At 46.7% G+C, this 26,994-nt stretch overlaps 1 protein-coding gene and 1 non-coding gene across 4 annotated transcripts in view; both read right to left on the reverse strand.

The window, feature by feature from the left end:
- SRCAP (Snf2 related CREBBP activator protein) overlaps positions 1 to 25,825 on the reverse strand; it is a 35,915-nt gene extending 10,090 nt beyond the window's left edge. The window contains exons 1-27 of one of the 3 annotated variants that reach the window (XM_047837947.1): positions 25,698 to 25,825; positions 24,616 to 24,689; positions 23,322 to 23,584; positions 21,733 to 21,984; positions 20,021 to 20,206; positions 19,640 to 19,780; positions 18,660 to 18,882; positions 18,264 to 18,544; positions 17,547 to 17,637; positions 17,317 to 17,406; positions 16,634 to 16,822; positions 16,220 to 16,548; positions 15,940 to 16,117; positions 15,016 to 15,152; positions 14,620 to 14,789; positions 14,312 to 14,504; positions 12,544 to 12,680; positions 12,266 to 12,452; positions 10,626 to 10,795; positions 9,958 to 10,223; positions 9,465 to 9,749; positions 8,825 to 8,989; positions 8,367 to 8,552; positions 7,882 to 8,148; positions 6,074 to 7,542; positions 842 to 1,107; positions 503 to 705 (exon numbers count right to left, since the gene is read on the reverse strand). In XM_047837947.1, the coding sequence (XP_047693903.1) occupies positions 503 to 705; positions 842 to 1,107; positions 6,074 to 7,542; positions 7,882 to 8,148; positions 8,367 to 8,552; positions 8,825 to 8,989; positions 9,465 to 9,749; positions 9,958 to 10,223; positions 10,626 to 10,795; positions 12,266 to 12,452; positions 12,544 to 12,680; positions 14,312 to 14,504; positions 14,620 to 14,789; positions 15,016 to 15,152; positions 15,940 to 16,117; positions 16,220 to 16,548; positions 16,634 to 16,822; positions 17,317 to 17,406; positions 17,547 to 17,637; positions 18,264 to 18,544; positions 18,660 to 18,882; positions 19,640 to 19,780; positions 20,021 to 20,206; positions 21,733 to 21,984; positions 23,322 to 23,584; positions 24,616 to 24,689; positions 25,698 to 25,810 (6,511 nt within the window). In that variant the 5' untranslated portion in view covers positions 25,811 to 25,825. The remainder of the gene's footprint in view (positions 1 to 502; positions 706 to 841; positions 1,108 to 6,073; positions 7,543 to 7,881; positions 8,149 to 8,366; positions 8,553 to 8,824; positions 8,990 to 9,464; positions 9,750 to 9,957; positions 10,224 to 10,625; positions 10,796 to 12,265; positions 12,453 to 12,543; positions 12,681 to 14,311; positions 14,505 to 14,619; positions 14,790 to 15,015; positions 15,153 to 15,939; positions 16,118 to 16,219; positions 16,549 to 16,633; positions 16,823 to 17,316; positions 17,407 to 17,546; positions 17,638 to 18,263; positions 18,545 to 18,659; positions 18,883 to 19,639; positions 19,781 to 20,020; positions 20,207 to 21,732; positions 21,985 to 23,321; positions 23,585 to 24,615; positions 24,690 to 25,697) is intronic. The other 2 variants (XM_047837946.1, XM_047837944.1) reach the window with 2 other exon arrangements.
- LOC125154882 (small nucleolar RNA SNORA30/SNORA37 family) lies at positions 17,728 to 17,856 on the reverse strand. The gene has a single exon (XR_007147973.1). It is a non-coding gene; the product is annotated as a small nucleolar RNA SNORA30/SNORA37 family (small nucleolar RNA).
- Positions 25,826 to 26,994: the final 1,169 nt, after the last annotated feature.

Below are 26,994 nucleotides of genomic sequence, written 5' to 3' on the forward strand. Positions count from 1 at the left end.
AATTTCTCATTAAGTAAACACTAAATGTCCTTGTGGTTTAAGCCACTATTGGTCGGTTTTCTCTTACTTGCAGTCAAATGCATCCTAACCAAAACCAAGAAAAAAGTTCCTTGTGTTTTCCCAAAAGAAAAACTGGTTACCATGCAGTCTTGTACCACCACACACCTTTCCCCACGAATCTGAAAACTCTGTTGTACTATCTTATCTGTCACTGTATCCCAAATGGTTAGCAAAATACAACAGATATTCACAAAATAATCACTGAATCAATGAATAAATGAGTTAGCACACATTTTCAACTTTCATCAAATTCACAAATTCCAAGAATATAGATAGCATAAAGGCCTACATTTCTCTGTCTTGCCTATAAGCATAACCTGAACAACTGTCTAATGTTTAATGAAATTCACAAAGACTCATGTACAGCAGCTCTCTGAAGTAGCAGTATCGCTACTAAAAGAGGGGAAGAGGTCAAGGGATCCTCACTGGACAATGAACTTACCACAATCATACTGGATGAGCCTCAAGTCAGGGAACTGGGTGCGCATGTTACACACAATACGGTGCAAGGGGCGAGCCCGGGGCCAGAGCTCACAGGCCAACTGCTCCTGGAAGGCTGCCTGACGTGGGGCCAGCCAAGGAGGTGGGTGGCAGGCATGCAGGGAAGGGGGAGGTGCCTCCACAGGAGGCATGACAAAGATGAACCTGTGAAGAAAGAAGGCAAGCAGTATAAAAGGTGGAATTCTGAAAGGCCCCAGAAGTGCACCTTCACCAGCCCTAACCACTACATCCACTCAGAGGCCCCAAGACCCGCTTCCCATTAACACTTAGCCCTGCCAACCTCTCAATGATTTCTGACAGCTGGTCTAGTCGTTGCTGGGGAAACAGTACAGCCTGGCGGGCAGCCTCGGTATAAGTCCAAAAGGTGGGGTGGCTGGGGCCAGGAGAACGAGGGCCGATGGGGCTGGCAACAGGTTGGGGCAGGGTACAGAAATCCAGGACTTCAGTCCCATACACAGGTGCCAGGGCCCCATGAGCCTCACTAAGTTGGAAAATCCGTTCCAGGCGTTCAGACCGCTGCCGCTTCCGCTTTTCCTCCAGAGAGTCCTGGGATGAGGAAAAATACACACACACACACACACATACACACACACACACACACACACACACACACACACACACACACACACAGAAAAAGTAATCAGTATCCTCACAGAAAACCTGACCATTCCTCCCCGAATTAACCATAACTGATGTAAACTGTAAGACTCAAAATTACGTTATGTTTTTAGTGGTTTTCCAAGTTGTCAATAATGAATGTTATACCTCTCATAAGGTTAAATGAAGTAACTTCTCTGCAAGAAAAAACTGATCTTCCCTTGTATGCTACCAAAGCAGAATGCCTGAATATTTAAAATAAAGACCTGCATATCCAACAAGCTTATAAAATAGAGGATTTCTGGGAATTTTCTTAAATAACTCTGCAACACTCAAGTTAATTTACTTCCTCGAAGTGGATCCAAAACAATTATTAAAAGCCTTCCTCGGGGCGCCTGGGTGGCGCAGTCGGTTAAGCGTCCGACTTCAGCCAGGTCACGATCTCGCGGTCCGTGAGTTCGAGCCCCGCGTCAGGCTCTGGGCTGATGGCTCGGAGCCTGGAGCCTGTTTCCGATTCTGTGTCTCCCTCTCTCTCTGCCCCTCCCCCGTTCATGCTCTGTCTCTCTCTGTCCCAAAAATAAATAAAAAACGTAAAAAAAAAAAAAAAAAAAAAAAAAGTTTTAAAAAAAATTAAAAAAAAAAAGCCTTCCTCAAATTCCTGACCAGGACACAGAGGGGCTAATCAAATCCATGGCAGGTTTCTGCCAAGGGCCAGACTGGAATGGGGTAGGATGGCAACAGCTAATCAGACATCTAGGTATCATCACCCTAAGAGAGAAAAGGGGAGTGCCCTGGCAGATAGGAAATCTATAGAACTTTGATCCAGTTCTTCCCCATCACTAGTGTTTTCGGTTTCACAGGTTGTGACACAACTCTTTCCTGCAGCACTTACCACATTTGTATGATTCTTTGATTAATGTTTTCTATCCACGAAACTGTAGCCCCATATTAACACAAAACATATTTGATTTTGCTATTCTCACCCACTATCCAGCTGTTATCTGGCACCTAGTAGGCTGTCAATAAATAGTTGTTATTAGAATGAACAGATGAAGGAGGCTGGATCCTAGCAGACAGTCCTGAATAAAAGTAGTGTGCCAAATTTCCCTTCTTGACTATTCCCTTTAAACTTGACCTCTTGGCTCCTGGTGATCAAAGTGAAAAAGGAAAGCATCCTAGCAGAACAGGCCAGGGTCTCAAGAGTAGTAGCAAAGAAGAAAACATTTGCAAATCATATTTCTGAGTAGCTATTTGTATTCAGAATATATAAAGAATTCTTTCAAATAAAATAAAATAAAATAAAATAACCCAATTAAAAAGGTCAGGGGTGCCTGGCTGGCTCAGTCAGTAGGGCATGTGACACTTGGTCTCAGGGTCTTGAGTTCAAAACCACGTTGAGTATAGACATTACTTAAAAAAAAAAAAAAAAGTAATTCAAAAAAATTATAAAAATTTAAAAAATAAAAATCAGGGGTGCCTGGGTGGCTCAGTTGGTTAAGCATTCTTTGGCTTAACTTTGGCTCAGTCATGATCTTGCAGTTCATGAGTTCGAGCCCTGCATCAGGCTCTATGCTGACAGCTCAGAGCCTGGAGACTGCTTCAAATTGTGTCTTCCCCTCTCTCTGCCTCTTTCTTGTTTGCACTCTCTCCCTCAAAAATAAACATTAAAAAAAATTAAAAATAATGCAAAGGGGGGCGCCTGGGTGGCTCGGTCGGTTAAGCGTCCGACTTCAGCTCAGGTCACGATCTCACGGTCCGTGAGTTCGAGCCCCGCGTCGGGCTCTGGGCTGATGATGGCCCAGAGCCTGGAGCCTGCTTCCGATTCTGTGTCTCCCTCTCTCTCTGACCCTCCCCCATTCATGCTGTCTCTGTCTCAAAAATAAATAAACGTTAAAAAAAAAAAATTAAAAAAAAATAATAATAATGCAAAGGATCTGAATATCTAACATTTCTTCAAAGAAGATACACAAGGGCCAACCACTGAAAAGATGCTCAACATCATTAGCGATAGCGATTAAGAAAACACAAATCAGGGGCGCCTGGGTGGCACAGTCGGTTAAGCGTCCGACTTCAGCCAGGTCACGATCTCGCGGTCTGTGAGTTCGAGCCCCGCGTCGGGCTCTGGGCTGATGGCTCGGAGCCTGGAGCCTGTTTCCGATTCTGTGTCTCCCTCTCTCTCTGCCCCTCCCCCGTTCATGCTCTGTCTCTCTCTGTCCCAAAAATAAATAAACGTTGAAAAAAAAATTAAAAAAAAAAAAGCTTAAAAAAGAAAACACAAATCAAAGGGGTGCCTGGATGGCTCAGTTGGTTAAGCATCCAACTTCAGCCTAGGCCATGATCTTGCAATTTGTGAGTTTGAGCCCCATGTCGGGCTCTGTGCTGACAGCTTGGAGCCTGGAGCCTGCTTCAGATTCTGTCTCCCTCTCTCTCTGCTCCTCTCCTGCTCATGCTGTCTCTCTCTGTCTCTCAAAAATAAATAAATGTTAAAAAAAAAAATTTGTTTTTTTTAAAAGAAAGAAAACACAAATCAAAACCACAAGATACCACTTCACATCCACTAGGATAGCTACGTTGGCAAAAATGTGGGGAACTTGAAACCCTTATATCCTGCCAATGGGAATGTAAAGTGGTACAGCTGCTTTGAAAAACAGTTTGGTAGTCCTCAAACAGTTAAACACAGTTACTATCTGACCCAGCAATTCTGTTCCTGGCATACATCCAATAGAACTGAAAGCATATGAAAGACACAAAATCTTACACATGAATGTTCATAGCAGTATTATTCATAAGAGCCAAAATGTAAAAATAATCCAAGTGACCCCATCAATTGATGAATAGACATATTAAATGTATATCCACACAATGGAATATTATTCAACAACAAAAAAAGGAAGTACCAACGTATGCTACGATGTGGATGAACCCCAAAAACCCTAAGCTAAATGAAAAAAGCTAGTCACAAAAAGACCAAACACCATACGACTCCACAGGCAAATCTAAAGAGACAGAAAGTAATGGTTGCCAAAGGTTAGGAGAGATGGAATGGCTGGAAGATGATGGCTAAGGGTGTGGGGTTTCTTTTTAGGAACATGCAAATGTTTTATAGTTGACTGCAATGATGGTTGCACGTATGTGAATATACTAAAAGCCACTAGACTGTACACTTTACGTGGATTAGTTGTATGGTATGTAATCTTTATCTCAAGCTGCTTAAAGAAAAAAAGCGTTAAGCTTCTACCTACTTGCAGAGCAAACAAAATTTAACATAGACCATAGGGTTACCACCCTTGGGCAAGAATCTAGCTCTCTTCTACTTTGAACAAGCCAGGCCAACCTGACAGCATTAGAAAAAGATGAAAGGTGGAGTCAGTGGCACTGATGGAGTGGGCGACTGGGGCTAAGGCAAAGAATAAGAAGCAGCTCTGAAAATAAAGGGAGGGGCACCTGGGTGGCTGAGTTGGTTAAGCCTCTGACTCTTGATTTCAGCTCAGGTCATCATCTCACAATTTGTGACTTCGAGCCCTCCAGTGGGCTCTGCACTGACAGCGCAGAACCTGCTTGCGGTTCTCTCTCTACCCCTCCCTCTGTCCCTCCCTACTCCATCTCTCTCAAAATAAATAAACTTAAAAAAAGAAAACAAAAAAAAAAAAAGGGAAGAAAAGAAGAAAAAGACAAAGAAGGCCTGGAATGATTTTTTAGATCTTTTTTCCTGTTAGTTCCCGTGTTATTTACTCTCATTTGAACTGTAAGCTGAACTTAACCAAACATATACAGAACCATACATATGACAGGAAAAAAAACAGCTATCACAAAGCTCATGAAAGGACAGGGAACAGAGTTCTCTTATTGCCCACTTAATCACCGTGAAAGTTTAAAAAAAAAAACAACAAAAAACATGACCATCACTCAGAGGATCATCTTTAGGGAACTGTATTCCATGACTTCCCTCAGAAATTCAAATACTTAATAAACACAATGGTTCTAGCAACCAAAAAAAAGTCTATCTCTGGGGAATGCCTCCTGTGTGGAAAGGAGAAAGCAACAGAGTCAGCACATACGAGTTTTCACAACTCATGTAACCTTTATAATTTATAACATCATATAGTGGGCTAGTTTCTTCATCTATAAGATGGGGCAATTAGATGCCAACACTAACTCAACAGTGAGCAAGTACCAAAAAGACCAATAATAACAAGACAGCCTTGAACATATAGGTAATTCATAGTTGTAAAAGCACATTAGGGAGGCACCTGGGTGGCTCAGTTGGTTGGGGATCTGACTCTTGATTTTGGCTCAGGTCATGATCTCATGGGTTTATGACTTCAGGCCCCACATCAGGCTTTGTACTGACAGCATGGAGCCTGCTTGGGATTCTCTCTCTCCCTCTCTCTCTGCCTCCCTTGTGCACATGCTCTCTCTCTCTCAAAATAAATACAAATTTTAAAAGTATTTAAAATAAATAAATAAAGGCACATTAGGTCCTCAGGTACCCCTCTGAGAAAGGCAGAATATGGATTATTATTTTTTTAATGTTTATTTTTGAGAGAGAGACAAGAGTGCAAGCAGGGGAGGGGCGGAGGGAGACACAGAATCCGAAGCAGGCTCCAGGCTCTGAGCTGTCAGCACAGAGCCCGATGTGGGGCCTGACTCCACAAATGGTGAGATCATGACCTGAACCAAAGTCAGATGCTTAACCAACTGAGCCACCATGCCAGAATATGGATTATCATTCCCATTATACAGATAAGAGTACAGGCCCAGGGACTTGTCCAACCGCACACTCAAGCATCAGGTTTACAAAACTAGGCTTTGTAATTTACCAAGATAAAAATGACATTATTCTATTCCATCCACTCTACCAACACTCCAAAGAAACCCAACTGCCTTCCCTCTCCTTTGAGGCAATAAAACTTACCAGATAGAAAGGGGAACGAGGTGGTGGTGGGGGTTGGCGTCGAGGCCGGGGACCACTGAACGAGGTAGCAGTGGAAGGAGGGCTGGGGGGACCAGGGCGCAACGTCAGTGTCTCAGGCTCATCCTTGGGAACAGGCAGCCGGGATACCATGGTGACAGGCAAGGGAGCAGCGCCAGATGCCGAAACCACAAGGGAAGATGCCTGGGAAGCTGGGGCCTGTGTTGAGACTGGGGCCAGCGCCAGAGTCTGGGCTGCAGCTGGACCCAAGGTGGGCACCGGAACTGGGGCAGGGCTCAAGGTCAATGTTTGCACTGAAGCTGGGGTTAGGAGTGAAGCAGATGACGATACCGGAGCCAAAGTCAGAGTGTGAGCTGGGGCTGGGCCCACTGGAGAAACTGGCGTCAAAGGGGGAGCCAGAGACAGCGTCTGAGATGGAGCCAGTGGTGGTCCTGGTGCCAAAGACAGTGTCTGGGCTGGAGTTGGTACTAGGGATGACGCTGGAGTCAATGACAATGTCTGAGCTGGAAAAGGCCCCTGAGGGTTCCCCATTCCCAAAGAGAGGGTCTGAGATGGAGATGAGCCCCCAAGGGTGGATGCTAAAGTTGGGGCTAAGGCCAGTGTCTGTGTAGAAGCCGGGCTTGGGAGAGGTGACGGAACAGGGGCTGGTACCATAGTCTGAGTTGATGATGGAGCCAACACAGGAGCTGGGGCTGGCACCAGTGAAGAAGCTGAAGCTAAAGGAGTTCCTGGAGTAGATGAAGAAGCTAGAACTGGAACCGGAGTCTGCGATGGGGCCAGGACTGGAAGAGGAGCCAGAGAAGGAGCTGGAGAAGGAGCCAGGATTGCTGTCTGTGGAGCCACCATGGGAGCCAGAGAGGTGGCTAGAGCCTGAGATGCAGAAGGTGCTGGAGCCAGAAGGGAAGCCTGAGCTGGAGCTGGATTTGGTGCTGCCGGAAAAGGGCTGGCCAGAGCAGAAGCTGGTACCAATACAGGTGAACATGCTGGGGCCATGGCTGAGTTCAACCCTGGAACATGTGAAGAGGCTGGAGCCAACAACAGAGGGTGACCAGTTGCCTGAGATGAAGACAGGGATGGAGTTGTGGCCAAACCCAGAGTCAAAGCTGACGCTGATGGGGAAGCCCCAGCTGGTGCCAAAGAGGGAGGTCCAGGAGTCGCTGAGACAACAGGTGCCAGTGTTGGAGTCACATTGGTCAACAGAGCCGGGCCAGAGGCCGAAACAGGCAAGGAGGCCGAAATGGGGATGGTGAGTGGAGCTGAGGCCGGGGCAGGAGGCGTGGTAGAGACAGAGATGGGAAGTGAAGATGACACTGGGATGGAGACCGTAGAGGACACAGGACTAGCAAGGGGAGAGGAATTGGGAACCGGCATTGGAGAAGCTGGCCCAGGGAGTGGGGACTGCACGGGGAGAGGAGAAGAGATGGTCAAGGGAGCAGCTCCGGGTGCTGAAGCTGTGGAGACAGAGCATGAGTTAGCCCCAGAATTCTTTTCTTGCCCTATTATCTCTTCCCTTACCCCCACACTTCACATGTTTCCCAGAAAACATTCACTCCCACACCATGAAGTCAAAGATTCAAGGAATCTGACAATTTAACATTTCTTTTCCCTCCAATGTTCTAAGAAGTAAATTCTAAAATGAGGCAAGGGCTCAGCAGCCTAGTTCTGGGGCCTACTACAAAGCAAGTCAGTATGCTGTTAAACAAGGAATCTGTTGTGACTAAGAAACCCCTCGGGGCCACCCTATCTCCATTCCTGGCAAAAACATCTGCTCTTAAGCCACCTGGACTCACCACTGACTTCAGGCGAAGGACTGTGGACCAGCTTGAGAAGGGGCCTCACCAGAGTGGACGTGGGAATAGGGGCTCGGGCAGTACCCAGGGTAGGTGTGGGTAGCCGGCCAGGGGTTAACGTGGGGCGTGGAGTCAACACAGCTGGAAGCCCAGAGCTTGGAGGCCGGGGTGCTGGGGCCAACGGAGGAACAGGAGTCAGTCCATCCCGAGGGGCCTGTCTCACTACAATCTTCACCACGCCTGTATTATTCACCATGGTTGGTGGCACTGCAAGAGGAAGCTACATTGAGGGGAAGGTAGAAAAGAAACAAGAGACCCAAAGGATGGAAGAAGTCCAGGGGCAGGAGAGGGCAGCAGACAGATACTGGAGATACTGACAAGGGAAAACAACATTGAGGGAAGGCTGGACAGACAGTAGCCCAGGGCATGCCTGAAAAGACCAAGGCCAGCAAGGGCTAAGTAAATAGGAAGGCCAGGCGCCTCACCCTGGTTAGCAGCAAGCGGAAGGCTGAGGCCAGTGGGGGCAAGGGTGGTGCTGGGGGTCGAAGAAGGCAGCACAGAGACAGGGGTGGGGCCAGGGGTCGGGGCCACGGCCTGGATGAGAGCCACATGGGCAGGCTGGCTGATGAGGTGGTGCTGCCCCCCTGCTGACACCAGGTGCACCACATTCCCTGGGTTAAGGGAAGAGAGAAAGAAAGAGAAGCAGCTATCAGCCTGAGGAGGGTAGAGGCAAGGGCAAGAGGAAAAGGAAAAAACAGAGAGGGGATAACTTCTCTAGAATGACCTCATCCCTTTTTCAAAAGACCCCTTCCAAACATTCCCCTGGGCCCCACCCACCAAAAGCTAGGGAAAGAAACATAAAGGCTGACGTTTGAAAAGAGCAACAAAAACAGAGACAAGGAAGTGGAGAAAAAAGGCAGGACAGGGGGTGGGTTTTACCTACTTTGCAGCGGGCGGGGCTGCCCCACAGCAAGCTGGCGCACCTGCGCACCAGTCAAAGTCAACTTGTTGCCCTGGATCTGGAAGGTGAGAGGTTTGCTTCCCCCTGCACTAGCCACTGGACGCTGTGCCAGTGAGGCCAACTGCCCGATGCTGACCACTTCGCCTGCTAGAACAAAGAAAGAGTCTAATGTAAACAAGGGTCATCCTAATGCCCCTTCACCTGATGAGGCACAAGCCTCCAATTCCTCCAGTCCTCCCCCTCAATTTATCAGGTTCCAACAAACTCAGCCTTTGATGTGCGACTCCTTCCAATCCCACTTGTTTGCCTAGCAATCTCCTTTACGTCCTCTAATGGTCTGCCACCATGCTGAGTTTATCACCACTCCCAACTCTGTGCTGCTCTTTTACCTCAAATAACTTCCTGCTGCTAGGTTTATCACAATTTACACATCTCTGTGTCATCTCCCTTTTCAGCCTCAGGACTCGACAGCTCTTATGAATTTCCAGCATATGGCAAAATGCTTTATGTACATTAGCTACCTAAAAGTTTCTTTCACATTTCCTGGCTTTTCTCCAACCCTGTGGCACATAAACCTTCCTGCCATCTCAAGTCTTTCACTCGCAGACTCCCGAGAACTCACAGGGCAGGCGAGCTTGCATATCAGGAGACAGGATGAGGCGCTGTGGCGCAGGAGTAGTAGTCGGCACTGCCGTGGTGGGAGCAGCGGCTGTGGCGGTAGAGGTGGTGGTGGCGGCAGAAGGGAAAGTGTAGCCCGGTGGCACTGTCAGAGGCTTCAACAGGCTGGATGAGCCTGGAGGTGGGGCAGGGCTTAGGCGAACAGGAGCAGGTGGGGCTGGCTTTAGGGACAGGGTTGGTGTAGGAGGCCTTGAGGTCCCACTCAGGACCCCCAGGGGGGATGGCAACACTGTAGACACAAAGCAAACACCTGTCAGATATACCCTAACTAGAGCCTTAGCCTGCTCCCAAAAGCCTCCATGCACGCTGCCAACCCATCAAACAGCACACCTATCTCCAATCCAGCTTCCTCATCACTCCCAATTTCATTATTTCTTCCCCAATCTGAATAATATACATGAGGTACTCCCCAGCATCTTAGCCTCCTGGTAACTCACCCTGGGGCAGAGGCGCACTGTTTGGCTGCAGTGGAGGCAACACAACGGGGCCAGGAGGCCGCGATGTCGGAATAAGTGGGGGCCCAACAGGCGAGGCTGACACCATCAGTGGTGCTGGCAGCACTGGGGGGGCTGGGCCAGGTGGGGGCTGGGTGGAGAGCTCAGGGCCTGGAGGGGGTCGGACCGGGACAGGGCCCAGGGGGGTCCGTGGGCTATTGACCACCACCACTGTCCGGCCTTCTTGCTTGGGCACTGGCTGCAGCATCCTATGAGGACAAAAAGAAGAAGGTTGGTAGGGAGAGAAGGAGAATAAGGTATAGGGGAAAAAAAAAGGAACAAGGAAAATGAGGCAGAAATATATGACAAGGTAACAAAAGCAAAGGGGGTAAAGGGAAAGGACACAAAGGAGAAAAAGGGAAAAAAACTTGAGATGACTGAAAAGCACCAAGCAAAGAAATGGAGAAAGATCAGTGACAAACATGAGGGCCCCTCCCAGTTCCCTCTTCTAGTTATTCTCTCCCCCAAATCCTTCACAGTATTTTGCATCAATCCCACATAAACATTCCAGCCTAGCCTCCAACTCTCTCCTTTCCACCCCAATTTCTGCCCCCAGCCAGCTTTAGCCACTTTTTCTAGGAACCCATCCCTTTATCCCTCAGCCCTGGTACCTGTTGACCTTCATCTTGACTGGTTTGGGCCGGGGTGGGGGGTCAGGAGCAGTAGCCACCTCTAGCAGTACCCGGCGGGAGAGGCGGTGCCGGGGTAGAAATGTGTCAGCCTCATATCTAGAGACACGACCCTCCAGGCCAATAAGATCAAACCGACCCATGTCTATCCGCTGGTACAAGAAGGAACACAAAAGCATGGCGTCAAAGGGACCAATATGGCAATGATTTCTTGGATATGACACCAATAGCACAGGCAACAAAAGAAAAAAAAACTGATAAACTGCACTGCATCAAAGGATCCTATTGACAGAGTGAAAAGACGAGCCATAGCATGGGACAAAATATTTGCAAATCATGTACCTCATAAGGGGTTAATATCCAGAACATATAAAGAACTCCTACAACTCAACTAAGTGTAATTTAAAAATTGCCCAATTAAAAAATTGGCAAATATCTTGAGTAGACCTTTCTCCAAAGGAAATATACAGTAAGTACATGAAAAGATGCTCAACATCACTAATCATTGGGAAATGCAAATCAAAACCACAAGGAGGTACCCTCACCTCACACCCATTAAAAAGATAGCTATTATAATAAAACAGAAAATAAAAGGTGCTGGCAATGATGTTGATAAATTAGAACCTTTGTGTACTGCTGGTGGGAATGTGAAATGGAGAAAGCGCTATGGAAAACACTATGGAAATTCCTCAAAACATTAAAAATAAAGCTACCATATGATCCCGCAATTCAATGTCTGGGTATGTACCCAAAAGAATTGAAAGTAGGGACTCACACTGATATTTGTACACCCACGTTCACAGTAACATTATTTGTAATAATGAGAAGATGAAAATAACCCAGCTGTCCCTTGATGAATAAACAAATAAACAAAACGCAATATATATACACACACATGTGTGACTACACATAGATACACAAAGATACAGAATTATCCAACTTAAAGAAGCAAATTCTGACACATATTACAACGTGGATGGACCTGAAAGACATTTTGCTAAGAGAAATAAGCCAGTCACAAAAGAACAAATACTATATGATTCTATTTAATAGTCAAACTTCTACAAAGTACAATGGTGGCTGCCAAGGGCTGGAGGAAAGGGGAGAATACAGAGTTACTATTAGTGTGTATGGTGTTTCAATCTGCAAAGATCAAAAAAGTGTTGAAGTTGGATGGTGGCAGTAGTTGTAGAATAATGTGAATGTACTCATGCCACTAACCATACGCTTAAAAATGGGTAAAATGGTAAAACCTGTTGTGTATTTTACCGTAACAAAACCAAATGTTGGGGGGGGGAAGCAACCAAAAAGAGGGAAAGGAACAGGAAAACAAAACATTGTAAGTATTACTAATATGCTAGGCACTTGCAAAAACATTAACACAATTTTCACAAACATACCACAGATAATAGACCTTGTAATCAGTACTTTCAAGGGCAAGCAAACTTAGGGTTAGAGATTAATAATTAGCTTGCCCAAAAATCACACAGCTAGAAAACGATGAAACTGAGGGAACAGTGCTGAGATTACAGGGAGGTAAGGATGCAAAAGATCGGACGGCAGCCTAAAGAAAAAGATGCAGGATTGGAATAGGGCCAATTATCTTGGGAGCAACTACTTACCTGGAGGGGATGGACATCAGTGGCCCTTAGCACCAGAGAGGCGGTGCTGAAGCAGATTCCTGGGGTGATGAAGGGGGAGGTAACAGGTCGAGGGTCAAACAGGTTTGGATGATTGCAGACTTTTCGCAGCTGCATCAAAATGTTGATGACACTCATGAAATGGCCTGTGGCTAGTGTCTCCTTAGTTCTGGGAGAGAGGAAAAAAATACATGGAGCACGCTGACAGTCACATCTGTTCTAACACAGCATCACAGGGCCCACCCTCTGTCCTCCCTTACGTGGTCTGTGCCATGAAGTCATCATAGAGACATCGTTGGCGCTTGGAGAGCCGGCAGCGGATAACATGCTCATATTTTTTAGGCATCTGCTTCTCAACATCCACCTTAACTCGGCGCAGCAAAAAAGGCCGCAAAACCTAAAAGCAAATAAGCAGGTGGCTGACAGGAGAAAAATGGGCACTGAGCCCCAACCTAGCCCCTCTAGCTGGGTCTTGGCCTGATGACCAGCAGAGCACTGGCTTAGCCCTTCAGTAAACACTCATGAAGCCATGAAGCATGCCAGGAACCAATCACACAAAGATGAGTCAAAAGTAAGCCCTCTTCCCAGAACTTTACTACCTGTTGAAGGAGATATGCATAAAGACGATGATGACGACACTAACCTTAAAAAAATTATTACAGGGGCGCCTGGGTGGCTCAGTCGGTTAAGCGTCTGACTTCGGCTCAGGTCATGATCTCACAGTCTGTGAGTTCAAGCCCCGCGTCAGGCTCTGTGCTGACAGCTCAGAGCCTGGAGCCTGTTTCAGATTCTGTGTTTCCCTCTCTCTCTGACCCTCCCCCGTTCATACTCTGTCTCTCTCTGTCTCAAAAATAAATACACATTAAAAAAAAATTTTAAAAAGTTATTACAAAAACAATGAGGGCAGAGCAACTAACTCTGCAAGAAGGATGGCTCAAATTACACTTCAAGGAGTAACTATAAATCTGCAATATTATGAAAGTAAATCCAGGAGAGAAGCTGAAAACAAAAATTGTGGCAGTGACTACACCATAGAAAACAAAAGGCAAATCTGAAAATCCCAAGAGGTAAAACCGGAGAGGACGTTGTCTTTATATGTGTTTATTCTTTTTTTAAAAAATTTTTTTAATGTTCATTTATTTATTTTCAAAAAAGGGAATGTGGAGAAGGTACAGAGAGAGGGAGAGAGAGAGAGAATCCCAAGCACGCTCTGCATCACCAGCATGAAGCCTGATGTGGGGCTCAAACCCATGAACCACAAGACCATGACCTGAGCCAAAGTCAGACACCCAACCAACTGAGCCACCAGGAGCCCCAGGACATAGTCTTTAAATTGCTATGGAAGAAATGAAAAATAGGAATAAAATGAAAGAAAGAGATATAACTGAAAACAACCTTTTGGTTTCTAGTTTAATTTACGAAAATGATGGTATGATTGAACAACATGGAGTAGATATAGTAGGTTATAAGACTTGAGTTGTTTGACTTAGAACAGAATGAGTTCAAGAGAAACTTTCAATTAAAGAAATCAAGTCAAATTTAAATACAAGTTGACTGGTATAGAGAGTCACGAGAATAAAAATACACGGAGGATCTTTAGGCCTTAAGATATGTCAATTGAGAAAAAAATAAAAATAAGAATATTGAGATGTTATTGAGACAATATTGAGAATATTAAAAGCTGGACAAAGGAAGAGGAGCCAGAGAAGACAAAAGAAAAAAAGAAAACAAACAAGAACAAAGAAAAAAGAGATCCCGAAGAAAGCTGAAGAAAGCCCAGCAAGGAAAAAATCTAAGCAATGACTGATCAGCAGTGTCATTCTACTCAGAGAATAAAGACAGAAACATCACCATTAGGAAAAAACAGGTAAAATGATGACTAAAATGAGGCCACTCAATTTGGCATTGGTTAGTCACTTGACAACAGTGAATTTAGCCCAGCACTGACTTTCTCTCCATAAAGGTTTTCTAGGTATTGCCCTTCGTTCATTATTCCCAATACCCCTGACAAACTGTTATAGGCCCTACCTTGTGGAGACGTTTGACTAGACCTTCATTGTACTCTTGGCTGCCCTCAATCATGCCAGTTAGGGGGTTAGAGAACCATTCTTTAAACTCGCGATGAGACTGGAAGACATGGGGCATCAAAAAGTGCATCAAAGACCACAGCTCCATGAGGCTGTTCTGCAAGGGAGTTCCTGTGAGGAGTAGGCGTCTCTGGCTGCAAAGAAACAGAGGAAATTAGAGGGAAAATGGTCAGCAAGGTCCCAACCTTCCAAGCATCCCACCCTTCAGGTCAAGTCAACCCTCCTACAAACCCCCATTTCCATCTCTACCTGTTGAAGTTGAGCAATGACTGCCAACGCTGCGACTTGAAGTTCTTGATGTTCTGAGCCTCATCCAGAATGAGATAGCGCCAGTTCTTGCGGCGGAAGGCCTGGTGGTCCTGCAGCACCAGCTTGTAAGACGTGATACACACATGGAAGGCATTGGGCTTGGTCCAGCCCTAAGGTATTAGGAGAAAGCACCAGATAGTGGGGTGAAAAGAAAAGAAAGGAGAAAGGGAAGATATGCTAAGGTCCTCAAGGAACATAATCAGACTGAGAGAAAGACAAAGTCCCAGAAGCAGAAGGGAGCAACAGAAAGGGTAGGGGGAAAAGCTCCTCTGAGGAAAGGGCCTAAGAGTAAAAGAGCAATCATTCAGGGGGAAGTGATCACATGGAGGGGCAAACCTGCCGCTTGAGCTTCCTCTCCTTCTGGGCTCCATAATAAGTGAGGATTTTAAAGCTGGGGCACCACCGTTTTAGCTCCATCTCCCAGTTCAGCATCACACTGGTGGGGACAATGATCAAATGGGGACCCCAGTTACCTGTTTAGCAAAAGAATGAGAGATGTACAGCATGGTGACTATAGTTAATAAGGGATCGCATATTTCAAAGTTGCTAAGAGGATAAATCTTAAAGTTCTCATCACACACAAAAAAATTTTTGTTAACTACGTGTAGTGGTGGATGTTAACGAGACTTACTGTACTAATCACTTCACAATGCACACCGGTATCAAAAAATCATGTTGTATACCCGAAACATAATGTTGTATGTCAATTACACCTCCAGTTAAAAAAACAAAATAAACTTAGAAAGATTTTAAGCAGGAAAAGAAAAAAAAAAAAGAATGAGAGATGGTAAGGAAATATAACTTTGGGAGTTTTTGTTTTTTTTTTAATGTTTGTTTACTTTTGAAAGAGAGGCAGAGCATGAGCGGGGAGGAATAGAGAGAAAGAGGGAGACACAGAATCCGAAGCAGGCTCCAGGCTCTGAGCTGTCAGCCTGACATGGTGCTCAAGCTCACAAGCCACGAGACCATAACCTGAGTCGAAGTCAGACGCTCAACCAACTAAGCCACCCAGGTGCCCCAAACTTTGGGGTTCTGTTCTGGTTCCTGAGGTATAACCCTGACCACTCTGTCGTGATGGTCCTTCCTAAGAATCCTAGCACTTAAGCTAACATCTTTATAGTTACTAACCAGAGTCAATGAAGCTACTAGGACAGCAGCAAAACAGTGAGTGTTTTACCATCCTGCAGCTAGGGTCACCATTAAACAAGCTTTGCAGGGAGCTGGCCAAGCAGCCCAAGACGAAAGGCCCTGCCTTGTTACCTTTTTCACAGGCCAAGTGGGCAAGTAGGGAGATGGTCTGGATTGTCTTGCCTAGCCCCATCTCATCAGCAAGAATACCATTAAGCTTCTTCTCATACATAGTAACCAGCCAGTCCAGCCCAATGTGTTGGTACTCTCGGAGCTGGCCCCGCAGGAGCAAGGGAATGGGGGTCTTCACCTGGTAGGAGGGAGAGAGGCATCAGGGTAGAAATGAGGTATCAGTCGCTGAGAAACAGCAAAGTCAAGATAAGAGAAAACAGAAGCTGGGGCCTGGGAATACCTGTGTAGTGGCCAAGGTATAACCCTTGGGCTGAAGACTTTCAGCTGCTGCAGCGATGTCAGTAATTTCCTTCTTAGGGCCTAGAGTAGTGGCAGGCCCTGGGGTGGGAGGCCCACTGCCCCCATCTGCCTCGCTGTGCTCTTCATCCCGGGCAAGCAAGTACTCCACCCCGAAGTCATCATCTTCTTCCTCTTCCTCATCTGCTTGGCTCTGTGATCGAGACTCCTCAGATTCCTCAGACTCAGATTCCTCTGATTCTGAACTCCCGCTTGTTTCTTCCTCTTCTGAATGCTCATCTTCCTCTTCCTCGCTCTGCTCCTCAGCAGATTCTAAAACACAAAACGAAGGCTAAGTGCTCACCATACCTACTCCTCCAGTGTCTCCCCTCCGATGTGCCCATGACCACACATCCACCTGATTGACTGCTACTATCCTCTTGAGGAACCTCTTCAGCTTCTGTAGCCCCCTCTGGTTCACAGTCAGAGCTGTTAGCCTCAACCTCATCTTCATCTTCCTCTTCACTACTCCCAGAGCCTGGGGCAGAGGCATCAGAAGCATAGGCTCCTGCATACTGCTGCAGCAGCTCCTCCATAGACAGCTCACCTGGAGAAGAAACGAAGGATAAGCTTTTGGGAACTTCAAGGGAAAGGGGGCACAGGAGAAAGGGAGGTCTCAGTGGTGCCAGATCATTTTACCTAAGTTTCTATAGACACTACTTGGCCCAGGTCTGAAGGGAGGTGAAAGAGTTTACTTTCAGCACCAGCTACTAAAGCCAAGCCCCACAGCCTGGGCTGGAACCATGGATGCTGCCTCCCACTGTGAAAGATAATATCAAACTAAATCTCTCTTTGAGGTTCAAGTCAAATAAGCTTCTTACATTAGTTCCACTAAGCTAGCTGTCACATCACTTTGTTCAAACTTACATCACAACCAGTCCTCAAATTCTATTTATAATTATTTGTTGACATCTGTCTCTGTCATTAGACCTGGAGTTCCTCCAAGGGGGATAAAAAGTGTCTTATTCATCTCTTTATCCCTGGCACTCTGCACAGAGGAGACACCAAATGGATGTTCAGTAAACGTCTGCTGAATGTCACCTTCTCGAGCCAACTCGCTCAGTTCCATGGCATGATCCACCTCCCCTTCCAACTGCTCCTCAGCTGCTATAGTATCCTCTTCATCCTCCGCTAGGAAAGAGAATAAAGCAAAGTCAATGGCAACAGAATCATAGAACACAATCCCAATGGAAGACAAGAGAAAACATGAAATGGTAGGCCCAGACGATTCAAAGAGTAAAGGGCAACAGGACAAAGAGAACAAGCCTGACCTTCATCCTCATTGGCAGTAAACTCTTCGTCATCCTCATCTGGATGCCAGGGCTGTTTGTTGCGCTGTGTGACAGAGGGTGAGGGCTTCACCTGTATGGCAAAAGATAAAAAGGAAGAAGACCTAAGGTTAGAGCAGCAGGAGAAAGGTACAATGTTGAACATGATATCACAGAACAGTCTCTCTGTCCCACTGAGTGACAGCTGCCACTGGCACAGTCCCAGGGCAAAGATGCAATCAAGGGTTTTCTTTCAGCACCAGCTACCAAATCCTGGCCCCACTGCCTGGGGGAGGACCTGTGAAAGTGCTAGATAAGGCCCCCAACACCATCCCCATGCGCTCACACATATGGAGAAAGAGAGAGCTTAGGTCCAGAAAAGACTTCAAGATTATCATCCCAGGTCCAAACCTACAAACCAATAGGGAGTATTAGGACCATTTCACAGAAGTGGCAAGAACCAGAGTTATCTTTTCAAGACCGTGAGGCAATTAAAGAGTACAGTATACTCTTCCATTACAGCATTAGGAAATGCCCATCTCAAAATACAACTTGCCCCAAACCCAGGCTCTTCCATATCCATCCCCAAATGAGAGCCAATCGCCCTTAACCAGGGAGGACTCCTGAAAACCACAAATGATCTTACAGACCAGAACTCAGTCCTTGAACCTCTACCTCTGCTCCCACTCTGAGCCCTTCCTCTACCCATTCTCCCTATACCTTTAACACTTGAGAGGGCTCTTCTTCTTCACCACCTTCTTCAGGCCCATCTCGAGTGTCACTGTCACGAGATGAGGGGGTTCTCGAGGGGCTGGAAGGCCCTCCTAGCAGCTGAGGGGGAAGGGAACGGAGCAGCTCTTCCAATGGCAATTCTCCCTCACGTCGAAGCAGCTCAATCTCACGCCTCTGGGTCTCTGCATCATTGCCTTCCTGTTGTTCTTCAACCTCAATCGTCTCCTCATCATCCTCTTCCTCCTCCTCTTGGGGTTGGAAGTCCCCATCTATAGCAGGAGAACAAGGTCACAAAGTCCACGGGGCCCTGCAAGCCACAGGGTGGGTTTTCAGCTCTGGAAAGGGTACATGAGGAAGAGTAACAGAGCCAAAGAGGACACACACCTTCATCATCCAGCCTGGAAACCGGGGGTGGAGGACTAGAGGCAGCTGAGGAAGAGCCAAGGCAAGGGGAAGAGCCAGCTTTGCTGGATGCTAGTGGCTGGTTGAGGCTCTGAGACAAAAGGTCTGAGTACTTTTCAGTTTGCCCCACAATGAAGTCCAGGTGCAGGTCCAGAGCTTTTTTACGCTTTTCCTCCAACCGGGACTGTTGCTTGAATTGCACCACCTGCCACAGCATGAAATGGATGGTCACTAAAATATTCATGTATTCTTTTATCCAATATTTAGGGAAGCCTCCTCTATGCTAGGCCCTGAGCTGGCTTTCCAAGAGGGAAGAGCTAAATGACCCTAAAGGTGCTTTTGACGAAAGCACAAAGGGAGCACAAGAAAGAGAAGAACCAGTTTAACTTCAGGCAGCAGGGAAGATTTACAAGTGTATCTGGAGCTGAATCTTAAAGACTAAGTACGTGTTCCCTAAGTGGAAATGAAAAGAAAGGCATTGCTTGGCAGCAAAAAGACCATAGGTAAATTACCAGAAATGTACAAAACAAAAGAACAATTGAAGTGGAAAAGAGAAGTTAAGGAGCTGGCAGGAGACAAAACTAAAATACAGAAAGAAACCTGGTAGTACTTGAGAAACAACAAACAATATATAAGAACAATCTGACAACTTTGATGTAAACATTTAAGCAGGTAAATAGCAGAGGTTTAGAAAAAGCATGCTGAATGCCCTGCAAAGGACAGATGGCCTAGAGGGATCAAAAAGTCCTATTAATATTCCCCAAAGGCAGGGCCATATTTTTCCACTGTCTTTCTTCTTGGCACTCAACACTAGAGACATCCAATACAAACCAGAAATGTCATTAGAGTTGCTTGAAATTAGAATATTCACTCTCTCAAGGAGAAGTTTCGACCATTCCTGCTACCATGCTACCCACCTAGGACACCTAAGGCATTTCCCTTTCCCAATCCCTGCTGCCGACCTTCTCCACATTGCTCCAGAACTGCCTGACGTCCTTGGCCATGGTGGAGGCGATTCGGCGTAGCTTGGCCTGCTCTTCCCTCCGAGCCCGCTCTTCTTTCTGCCGCTGTTCCTCGTGGTGCCGGATGACCATGCGCACAACCTGTGGGAATGAGGAACCAGAGTGAAAACTCCAAGGCCAGTCTCCTATCCCCTCTTCACGTCAAGAACAAAAACAAAAATCAAGTCCAAGACATTTGGGAAGTCAGAGCTTGCCTCGAGACTATGGACATTAATATGCACCCTACACTGTTCTGTTTGGTTGCCTTCCAACAAACCCACGTATAAAGAAAAAGGAAACCTAGAAAAAAAATATGGAAGGTAGGCTCAGTTGAGGACATACCTTACGGGCCACACCCCGTTTCCAACGACGCTCCTGAGCAAAGTCAGCAGAGAGCCATTGCATCTCCTCACACAGATAGTCCCAGTGGCCTTTGGGGCGGGGAGGCTCGGGCACTTTAGGCAGCCTCTTCAGTGACCAGAAACCCTCCTTCCGCAGCTCAGCAATCCGAGTCTCAATCTCAGCCTCCTAATGAGGAAGAGCTAGGTCAATTAAGTTACTGGACATAAAGTCCACCTCAGGAACATAGGTGAATTCCTGGGCACTGATTACGTACAGGCACGGTCTGAACTGAGTGTTTTATGTCTGTCTTAAGTCCACATACCAATACTACAAGGTAGGTATTACAATCTTCACAGGTGAATTAAAAAAAAAAAAAAATCAAAGAGATTAAGCAATTTACTTGAGATCACACAACCAGAAAGTGGTAAGAGCTGGGAATTCAAAATACATCTAATGACTCTAGACACCAGAATTCATATTCTTTCCATTATTTCACTCAATCTCCACACCCCATGAATATAGGAAAGACATGGGGCACCTGGGTGACTCCGTCGGTTAAGCGTCCAACTTTAGCCCAGGTCATGATCTCGTGGTTTGTGAATTCAAGCCCCCCATCAGGCTCTGTGCTGACAGCTGGGAATCTGAAGCCTGCTTCTGATTCTGTCTCCCTCTCTCTCTGCCCCTGCCCCACTCACTCTCAAAAATAAAACTGAACGTTAAAAAAAAAAAAAAATTGAATATTGGAAAGACTTAGAAAAATGAAATCCATGGGGAGCCTCCAGAGAAGCAAGGAATATATGCTTCCTTACAGACTAGATAGAAAGGATCTTCATCACTGTAGAAATCTGCTTGCCCAAGAGTATGTTCATGCTTAGAAATAGGTTACAAAGCCCCACATACACAATCCTGTTTGTTTTTGAAAAATACTTTTATAACAATGTACACTTTTTTGTGAAAATACTAAAAGATTAACAACAGTTTTTGTGATAAAAAAAATTAACTTTCTATAATGGTTAAATTTCATAAGCAAAACGATGAAAGCACTTGAAACTTTTTTTATTTAACAGAAGTGACTTAAAAAACTCAAAACAATTGCCTTTATTATGCTTGGCCTCTCCTGACAAAAACTAAATCAGAGGAAATTACAGCCAGAAACGAGACAGGGAACTAAATGGCCTGACAGTGAAGGAAACATTAAGAAAGACCTGGGTATTAGACCAATGGCTCTCAAATTTAAGCATGCATCAAAATCATCTGGGGTGCTTTTTAAGTCAGATTGCTAGAGCCTACCCCTCAAGCTTTAAATGGATAGGTAGAAGAGAGGTACCAAGAAACTTGCATCTCTAATTTCCCAAGTGATACTGATGCTGCTGGTTCAGAGACTACACTTATTGCTGGGTAAATAATAGGGGCTAGAGGACAGAAATGAGAAGCAGAAACCAGCAAATGTTCAGAGCTTTGTATTTGACATTGCACTTCTATGTGTATTTTCTCCTTTAACACAGACCTCGTAAGTCCGTGAACTATTACATGATGTTTACTTTATAGAAAAGGAAATTAGGTTCAGATCAAACAACTTGCTCAAGATCATGTAAGTTAAGGCAAAGCCTATACTCTAAATCCACAAGGAAAGAAATGTAAAGGGCCCATGGGACAGAGGAGTTAAAGAAGGAAGACTCCCAAAAACTCTCATAGGCATTTCCAATACATACATGCTTGGCCTGCTCTGCAATCTCAGCATGGCTCTTCTCCCACTTTGGGCCTTTGTTAGCAAGGTCAGCAGCCTGGGGTAAGCTGAGTCCCTCCAAGGGCACTGTGGCACCATCTGGGGGCCCTGGAGGTCCATCCAGAGAGGAATCTTGAGCTATATGCTGGGGAGAGATGCCACCTGCCCCACTAGAGGCTGGGGAACTGGATGAGGCAGGGGACACAGGATTGCTGCCTGTCATGCCGTCCGACACCATCTAGAAAAACATAAATAAAATGAATGCTTAGCACTGTGCCAGAAGTTCTAAGCATATTATTTCACTCTATCTTCACAAGAAAAAACTACGGAGTAAATTATCAACCTCATTTTTATAAACACAAATATTTGGGACGATCTTTTCATAAAATGTTAAAGATAACAGAGCCAAGTTCACAGATACTTGGCATGCGAGAGGAGTTAGAGCCTGACATTTACACAGTTCCCAAATTCAAGAATAATATTACAGCATATAACTTCAAACGCTAATGATCCTTTCAGAGCCTCAATGATTTCACTCACATAAACAACTCTCTATTCTTCCCTCACTTACACAGCAAGTATGGCAGATTCACCTATTAAAATAAATTTAAGTTATCACCATGTTCAAAAAGCAACAACAGGGGCGCCTGGGTGGCTCAGTTGGTTGAGCGTCCAACTTCAGCTCAGGTCATGATCTCGTATGAGTTCAAGCCCCACATCAGGCTTGCTGCTGTCAGCACAGAGCCCACTCTGGATCCTGTCTCTCTGTCTCTCTCTCTGCCCCTCTTCTGCTCACGCTCTCTCAAAAATGAATAAACATTTAGAAAACAAAAACGAAGATCATCTAAACCTCTTTAGGTTCCTCATCAATCTTGGGAGTTTCCTTTACCAGGAAGGTGGGAAGGGAAGGAGAGAGGAGCTGGTAACTGTTCTCAAACACCCACCTATTACTTTGCAAGGTACTGCACAAACAATAATAAGTAGAGAACACGGTCTCACTTAAATGCTGATAGTGAGGACACTCATAAAAATCACTCCAGCACATAAGCCTCACAGGGTGCCACTAAAATTCCTACCTCAGTTAAATAACAAACAACTGTATGTCACAAAATTTCCCAGGTACACAGAAAAATTGTAAGTATTAAATCCATACCCATCAAAAGCCACTCTATGCAAATCTAGGTATGTCTGCTCTCAAAATCCGTGTTTCTTCTACTCCTGCACTTCCTTGGTATGAGAAAAGAAGAAATACCACACACCATCCATAATGCTTATGTATCTATTCTCAAAGCTCACAGTCTTAGGAGCATGTAGTTTCAACCTCCATATCCAACCTGGCCTAATTCAACCCTTTTCAGGTAACAAAGGGTTTCCAAACTCAGAAATCAACATTACACTAAATGTCAAATAGAACATATCTAACAGGCTTGATGGTCAAGCTGACCACCAAAAATTTTCCAAACACAGACAGTTAGGATCATGGAAATGTGGCTAAAACTTGCCGTATTTCTTCTGCATCCGAGCTAATAGTTTACAAAAGCAGAAGCAGAGAAGGAACCCTCCCCACTTTCAAACCTGTGTCTGCAGGACTGGGAGCTGAGGGTGAGCAGGGGAGGGGCTGCTCTGCATGGTCCCACTCCCAGGCTCCTCTTTGGACGCCTGAAGAATGACTGGGTCGTTATCACCACTGCTGCTGGCCGAGGGGCTGGCGTCCGGCTGCAGGGCATGCTGGGAGCTGGCCTCATTCTGGGCCACCGGCCACCGGGACCCGCCTTCCAGGGCCCGGGGCCCACTAGGGCGTCCCAGCCTCCGCTCAGGTCCACCGGCCTCTGGAGCACCTTAGGTAGGGTTAAAAGAGTAGAAATGGGTTTTAAAAAGATGAATAAATCCTTGGGAAAAAAAGGATGCCGGGGTGGTTCAGTTCTTTGAGTATCCAATTTTTTTTTTTTTTTTTAAGTTTACTTATTTGTAGAGACAGAGACAGAGAGAGCAAGAAGAAGAGAAGCAGAGACAGGAAAAGAGAATCCCAAGCAGGCTCTGTCCTATCGGCACAGAGCCCAAGATGGGGCTCAACCTCACCAACCATGAGATCATGACCTGAGCTGAAATCAAGAGTCCGATACTTAACCAACTGAGCCACCCAGGTGCCCTGAATGTCCAACTCTTGATTACAGCTCAGGTCATGATCCCAGGGTTGTGGGATCAATCCCCACATCAAGCTCCACACTGAGCATGGAGACTGCTTGAGATTCTCTTTCTCCCTCTCCCTCTGCTCTCCCCCCAACTCACACGCACATGCAAGCGACTCTCCAAAAAAAACCCACAAAAAAACAAAAAAAACCCACAATCACATTGAAGAATCTATAAATGAACAATGATTATGGTCTACATTTCTTGAGCATCCACTATGTGTCATACTTTCCTAAGCACTGACTTGATACGTTCTATAATCCTCACAACTATCTTGTGACCTAAACACTTCTCACACCTTAATAAATCTTTATTTAGTTCCTTCCATATACTGAGAATAGAAGCATACAGAAAAGATCCCTAACCTAATTGAGGCATTCTAACATTTTCCCTCTTTTATAATTTAGGAAGTCAGCACACAAAGAGACCCAAGTAACTTGCATAAGGTCACACAGTAATAAGCTAACAGAAAAACTTAAGCTGAAGTAGTCTGATGCCAAGACCAAGGAAAATGTGCTACTCTCCTTGGTAGGGCTAGGGTGATCAGGCCTTTCTCTATCCACACTCCCACTTTTGTTGCTGCACAAATATCATCAAACCAAAAATACTGACTTATAATTTCTCTCATCTCAAGTATCTCTATTAGCATCAACACAAACAATGGTGTATGAACCCTCACCTGTGTGAGCTGAGACCACACCCCCTGTGAAAGTCTGTACTTCCACGGTGCCGCCGTACTGAGGGAAATCACGCCTGAAACAAACAGAGGGAAGGAAAACAGAGTGAGAAACGAATCCACATTTACCAACAACATCCATCAAAACCTTCTTTACAGTAACTTTTGAAGCTTTTAAACATACCCGAATCGAAGGCTGAAAACAAGAGAATTAAACAGTAGTAAGAAAGGCTCATGTTTCAGAAAAATAAAAGCAAAATCACGGTTTGCGAAAACAGAACTCCCTAGAGACATAAGATTCTGGCTAGAGGAGGAGCACTGTAGTGAAGCAAAAAAAAAAAAAAAAAAAAAAAAAAAAAGTTTAAAAAGCTTAAGTGTAAAAGGCTACAACCACTGAATAAAAGAGTAAATAACAAAGCAAAAACAAACAAAAAACCTGTCACATCCAGAAGCTCAAAAAGACATTGGCTGCCTGGCAGCCTGCTCTCCTTTCCAGTGAGGGTTGAACAGAATCACAGAATCCACCCTTCCTCAGGGCAGAACCCCGTAACTCCTATACCTGCGCCATGAGACACTTCCCCAAACACAAGAACTGCAGCAGGAGACATTAGAGGAGAAATCAGAAGAGAGAAAGACCGCTCAGCAAAGAACCATGCCCCGGAAACAGGCAGGGTAAACCCACCAAAGGCCCGGAAGTGTTTCCCCAGTGTTTAAGGAAACTCCTTAACCACGGAGCAGCCTTCGATTCACTCCTTCCTCCACAACAGATTCACAGTACCCGAACTAACCAGAATCCAAGAAGCTTGAACTCTTGACCCCCAGCTTCACTGCTGTCTCCCAACTCCTTCCAACAGACTGACCCGACGTGACCCCTGACCTCTGCCCCAAGTCGCCACTAACCCTAAGATAGCCCCGCCCCCTCCCGGACTCCCACCCCACCCAACGTGCGCGACAGACTGGGGGAGGGGCCCGCGCGTGCGCGACTGGAAGTGGAGAGAGCCGGCTGCGCGTACCGCCCGGGGGCTCCCGCCAGAGCCCAAACCCACGCACGCAAGGGTCGCAGGCTGGAAGTCTCTCATCCCTACCCGTCAGGGAGCTCCCCAACACCAGATCGCGAAAGGCTGACATAAGGGAGGGTTCGTGCCGCCAGGTCCTGGTTACTGACTGGATATGGTGGGCGCGCGCCCCGACTCCTCATCCCACGCCCCCCTTCCTCTTCCCGCGCGCCCCTGGGGGGGGGGGGGTGCCTGGGGTTGGTGGGCGGGCAGGAGCGCACCTGGGTCCGTCCTCTCAGGGCTCGCTCGCTCGCTCAGGCACGCGTGCGCAGACGGGCGTGAGGGGAGAGGAGATGCGCCCGGGCCCAGTGCTGGCCGGCCTGGCCCCCCTCAGCCTGTCTCTATGGGCGCGCGCCGACAGCCTCGCGCACCGGCCCCGGGGCCCCGGCCGAAGGTGCGCGCGCAGCACCCCGGGAAGGTGGGAGGAGAGGCGGTGGCGGAAAGATGCGCGCGCAGTCACCCGTCAGGGGAGGGGGAACTGTGGGGCGTCCGCCATCTTGTCTCCCTCTCCTTACCTGCGTCCTCGGGGGCGTGCGCACCACCCCCCCTCCCGCCGAGGAGGGGGGAGGGCCCCCTCTTGGCCGCCGCCTTCGCGGCCTTTAAATTCCCCTGGGGCTCGCGGCTACTGCCGCCGCCTTGCTTCCACTGCCTCCTCTCACGGCACAGAGATGCGGACGGTGGGTGGGAAAAATGGGAGACGCTACTCTCGGCGAACCGCCGCCGCCGCTTCCGAGGCCCCACCAAAATGGCCGCCGCCGTCTCGGCCGCCACCACCAACACCACCACCACCACCACAGCTCTCTATCGCTACCGCCGGCGCGGCCCGTCCTCTCGCGAGAGGCAGTAACTGGACGTTGGGGAACGGGAAGGCTCGCGTACTAGCGTAGGGCGCTGCCCGAGGCGCAAAGCATACTGGGAGTTGTAGTCCGCTTGGAGGCTCCGAGCTTGCCCCGCGGCATAGCGTCTTTATCCTCCACCGGAGAAAGTGCCTGTGGAGCTGCATTGCGGCTGCCAATTCGGACCAGTCCCCCGTTTTTTAATAGATCACCCAGAGAGCTGAAGCAATATGTCAGGTGTTCTAAACAAATTAGCAGTAGAGCTTGGGCCTCTGGATTCCCAAGGCAGTCCACTTTATAGAGAGCTGCTTCGTTTTGCACAAGGGTGGTATCCCCAATAGCTCCCAAGCAACTATATGCCTTTTGTTGGCCAACTTTCTAGGTTAAGAACTCCTTTGAGATACCCTCACCCCAGGAAAGAATAGTAACAGCTACCTTCTGTTGAGACCACTTTGTGCACTAATTCTCTTTTAATCCAACAATGCTCCATT

The sequence above is a fragment of the Prionailurus viverrinus genome, chromosome E3 (genome assembly GCF_022837055.1).
Source record: "Prionailurus viverrinus isolate Anna chromosome E3, UM_Priviv_1.0, whole genome shotgun sequence".
In the NCBI taxonomy this organism is placed as follows: domain Eukaryota; kingdom Metazoa; phylum Chordata; class Mammalia; order Carnivora; family Felidae; genus Prionailurus; species Prionailurus viverrinus.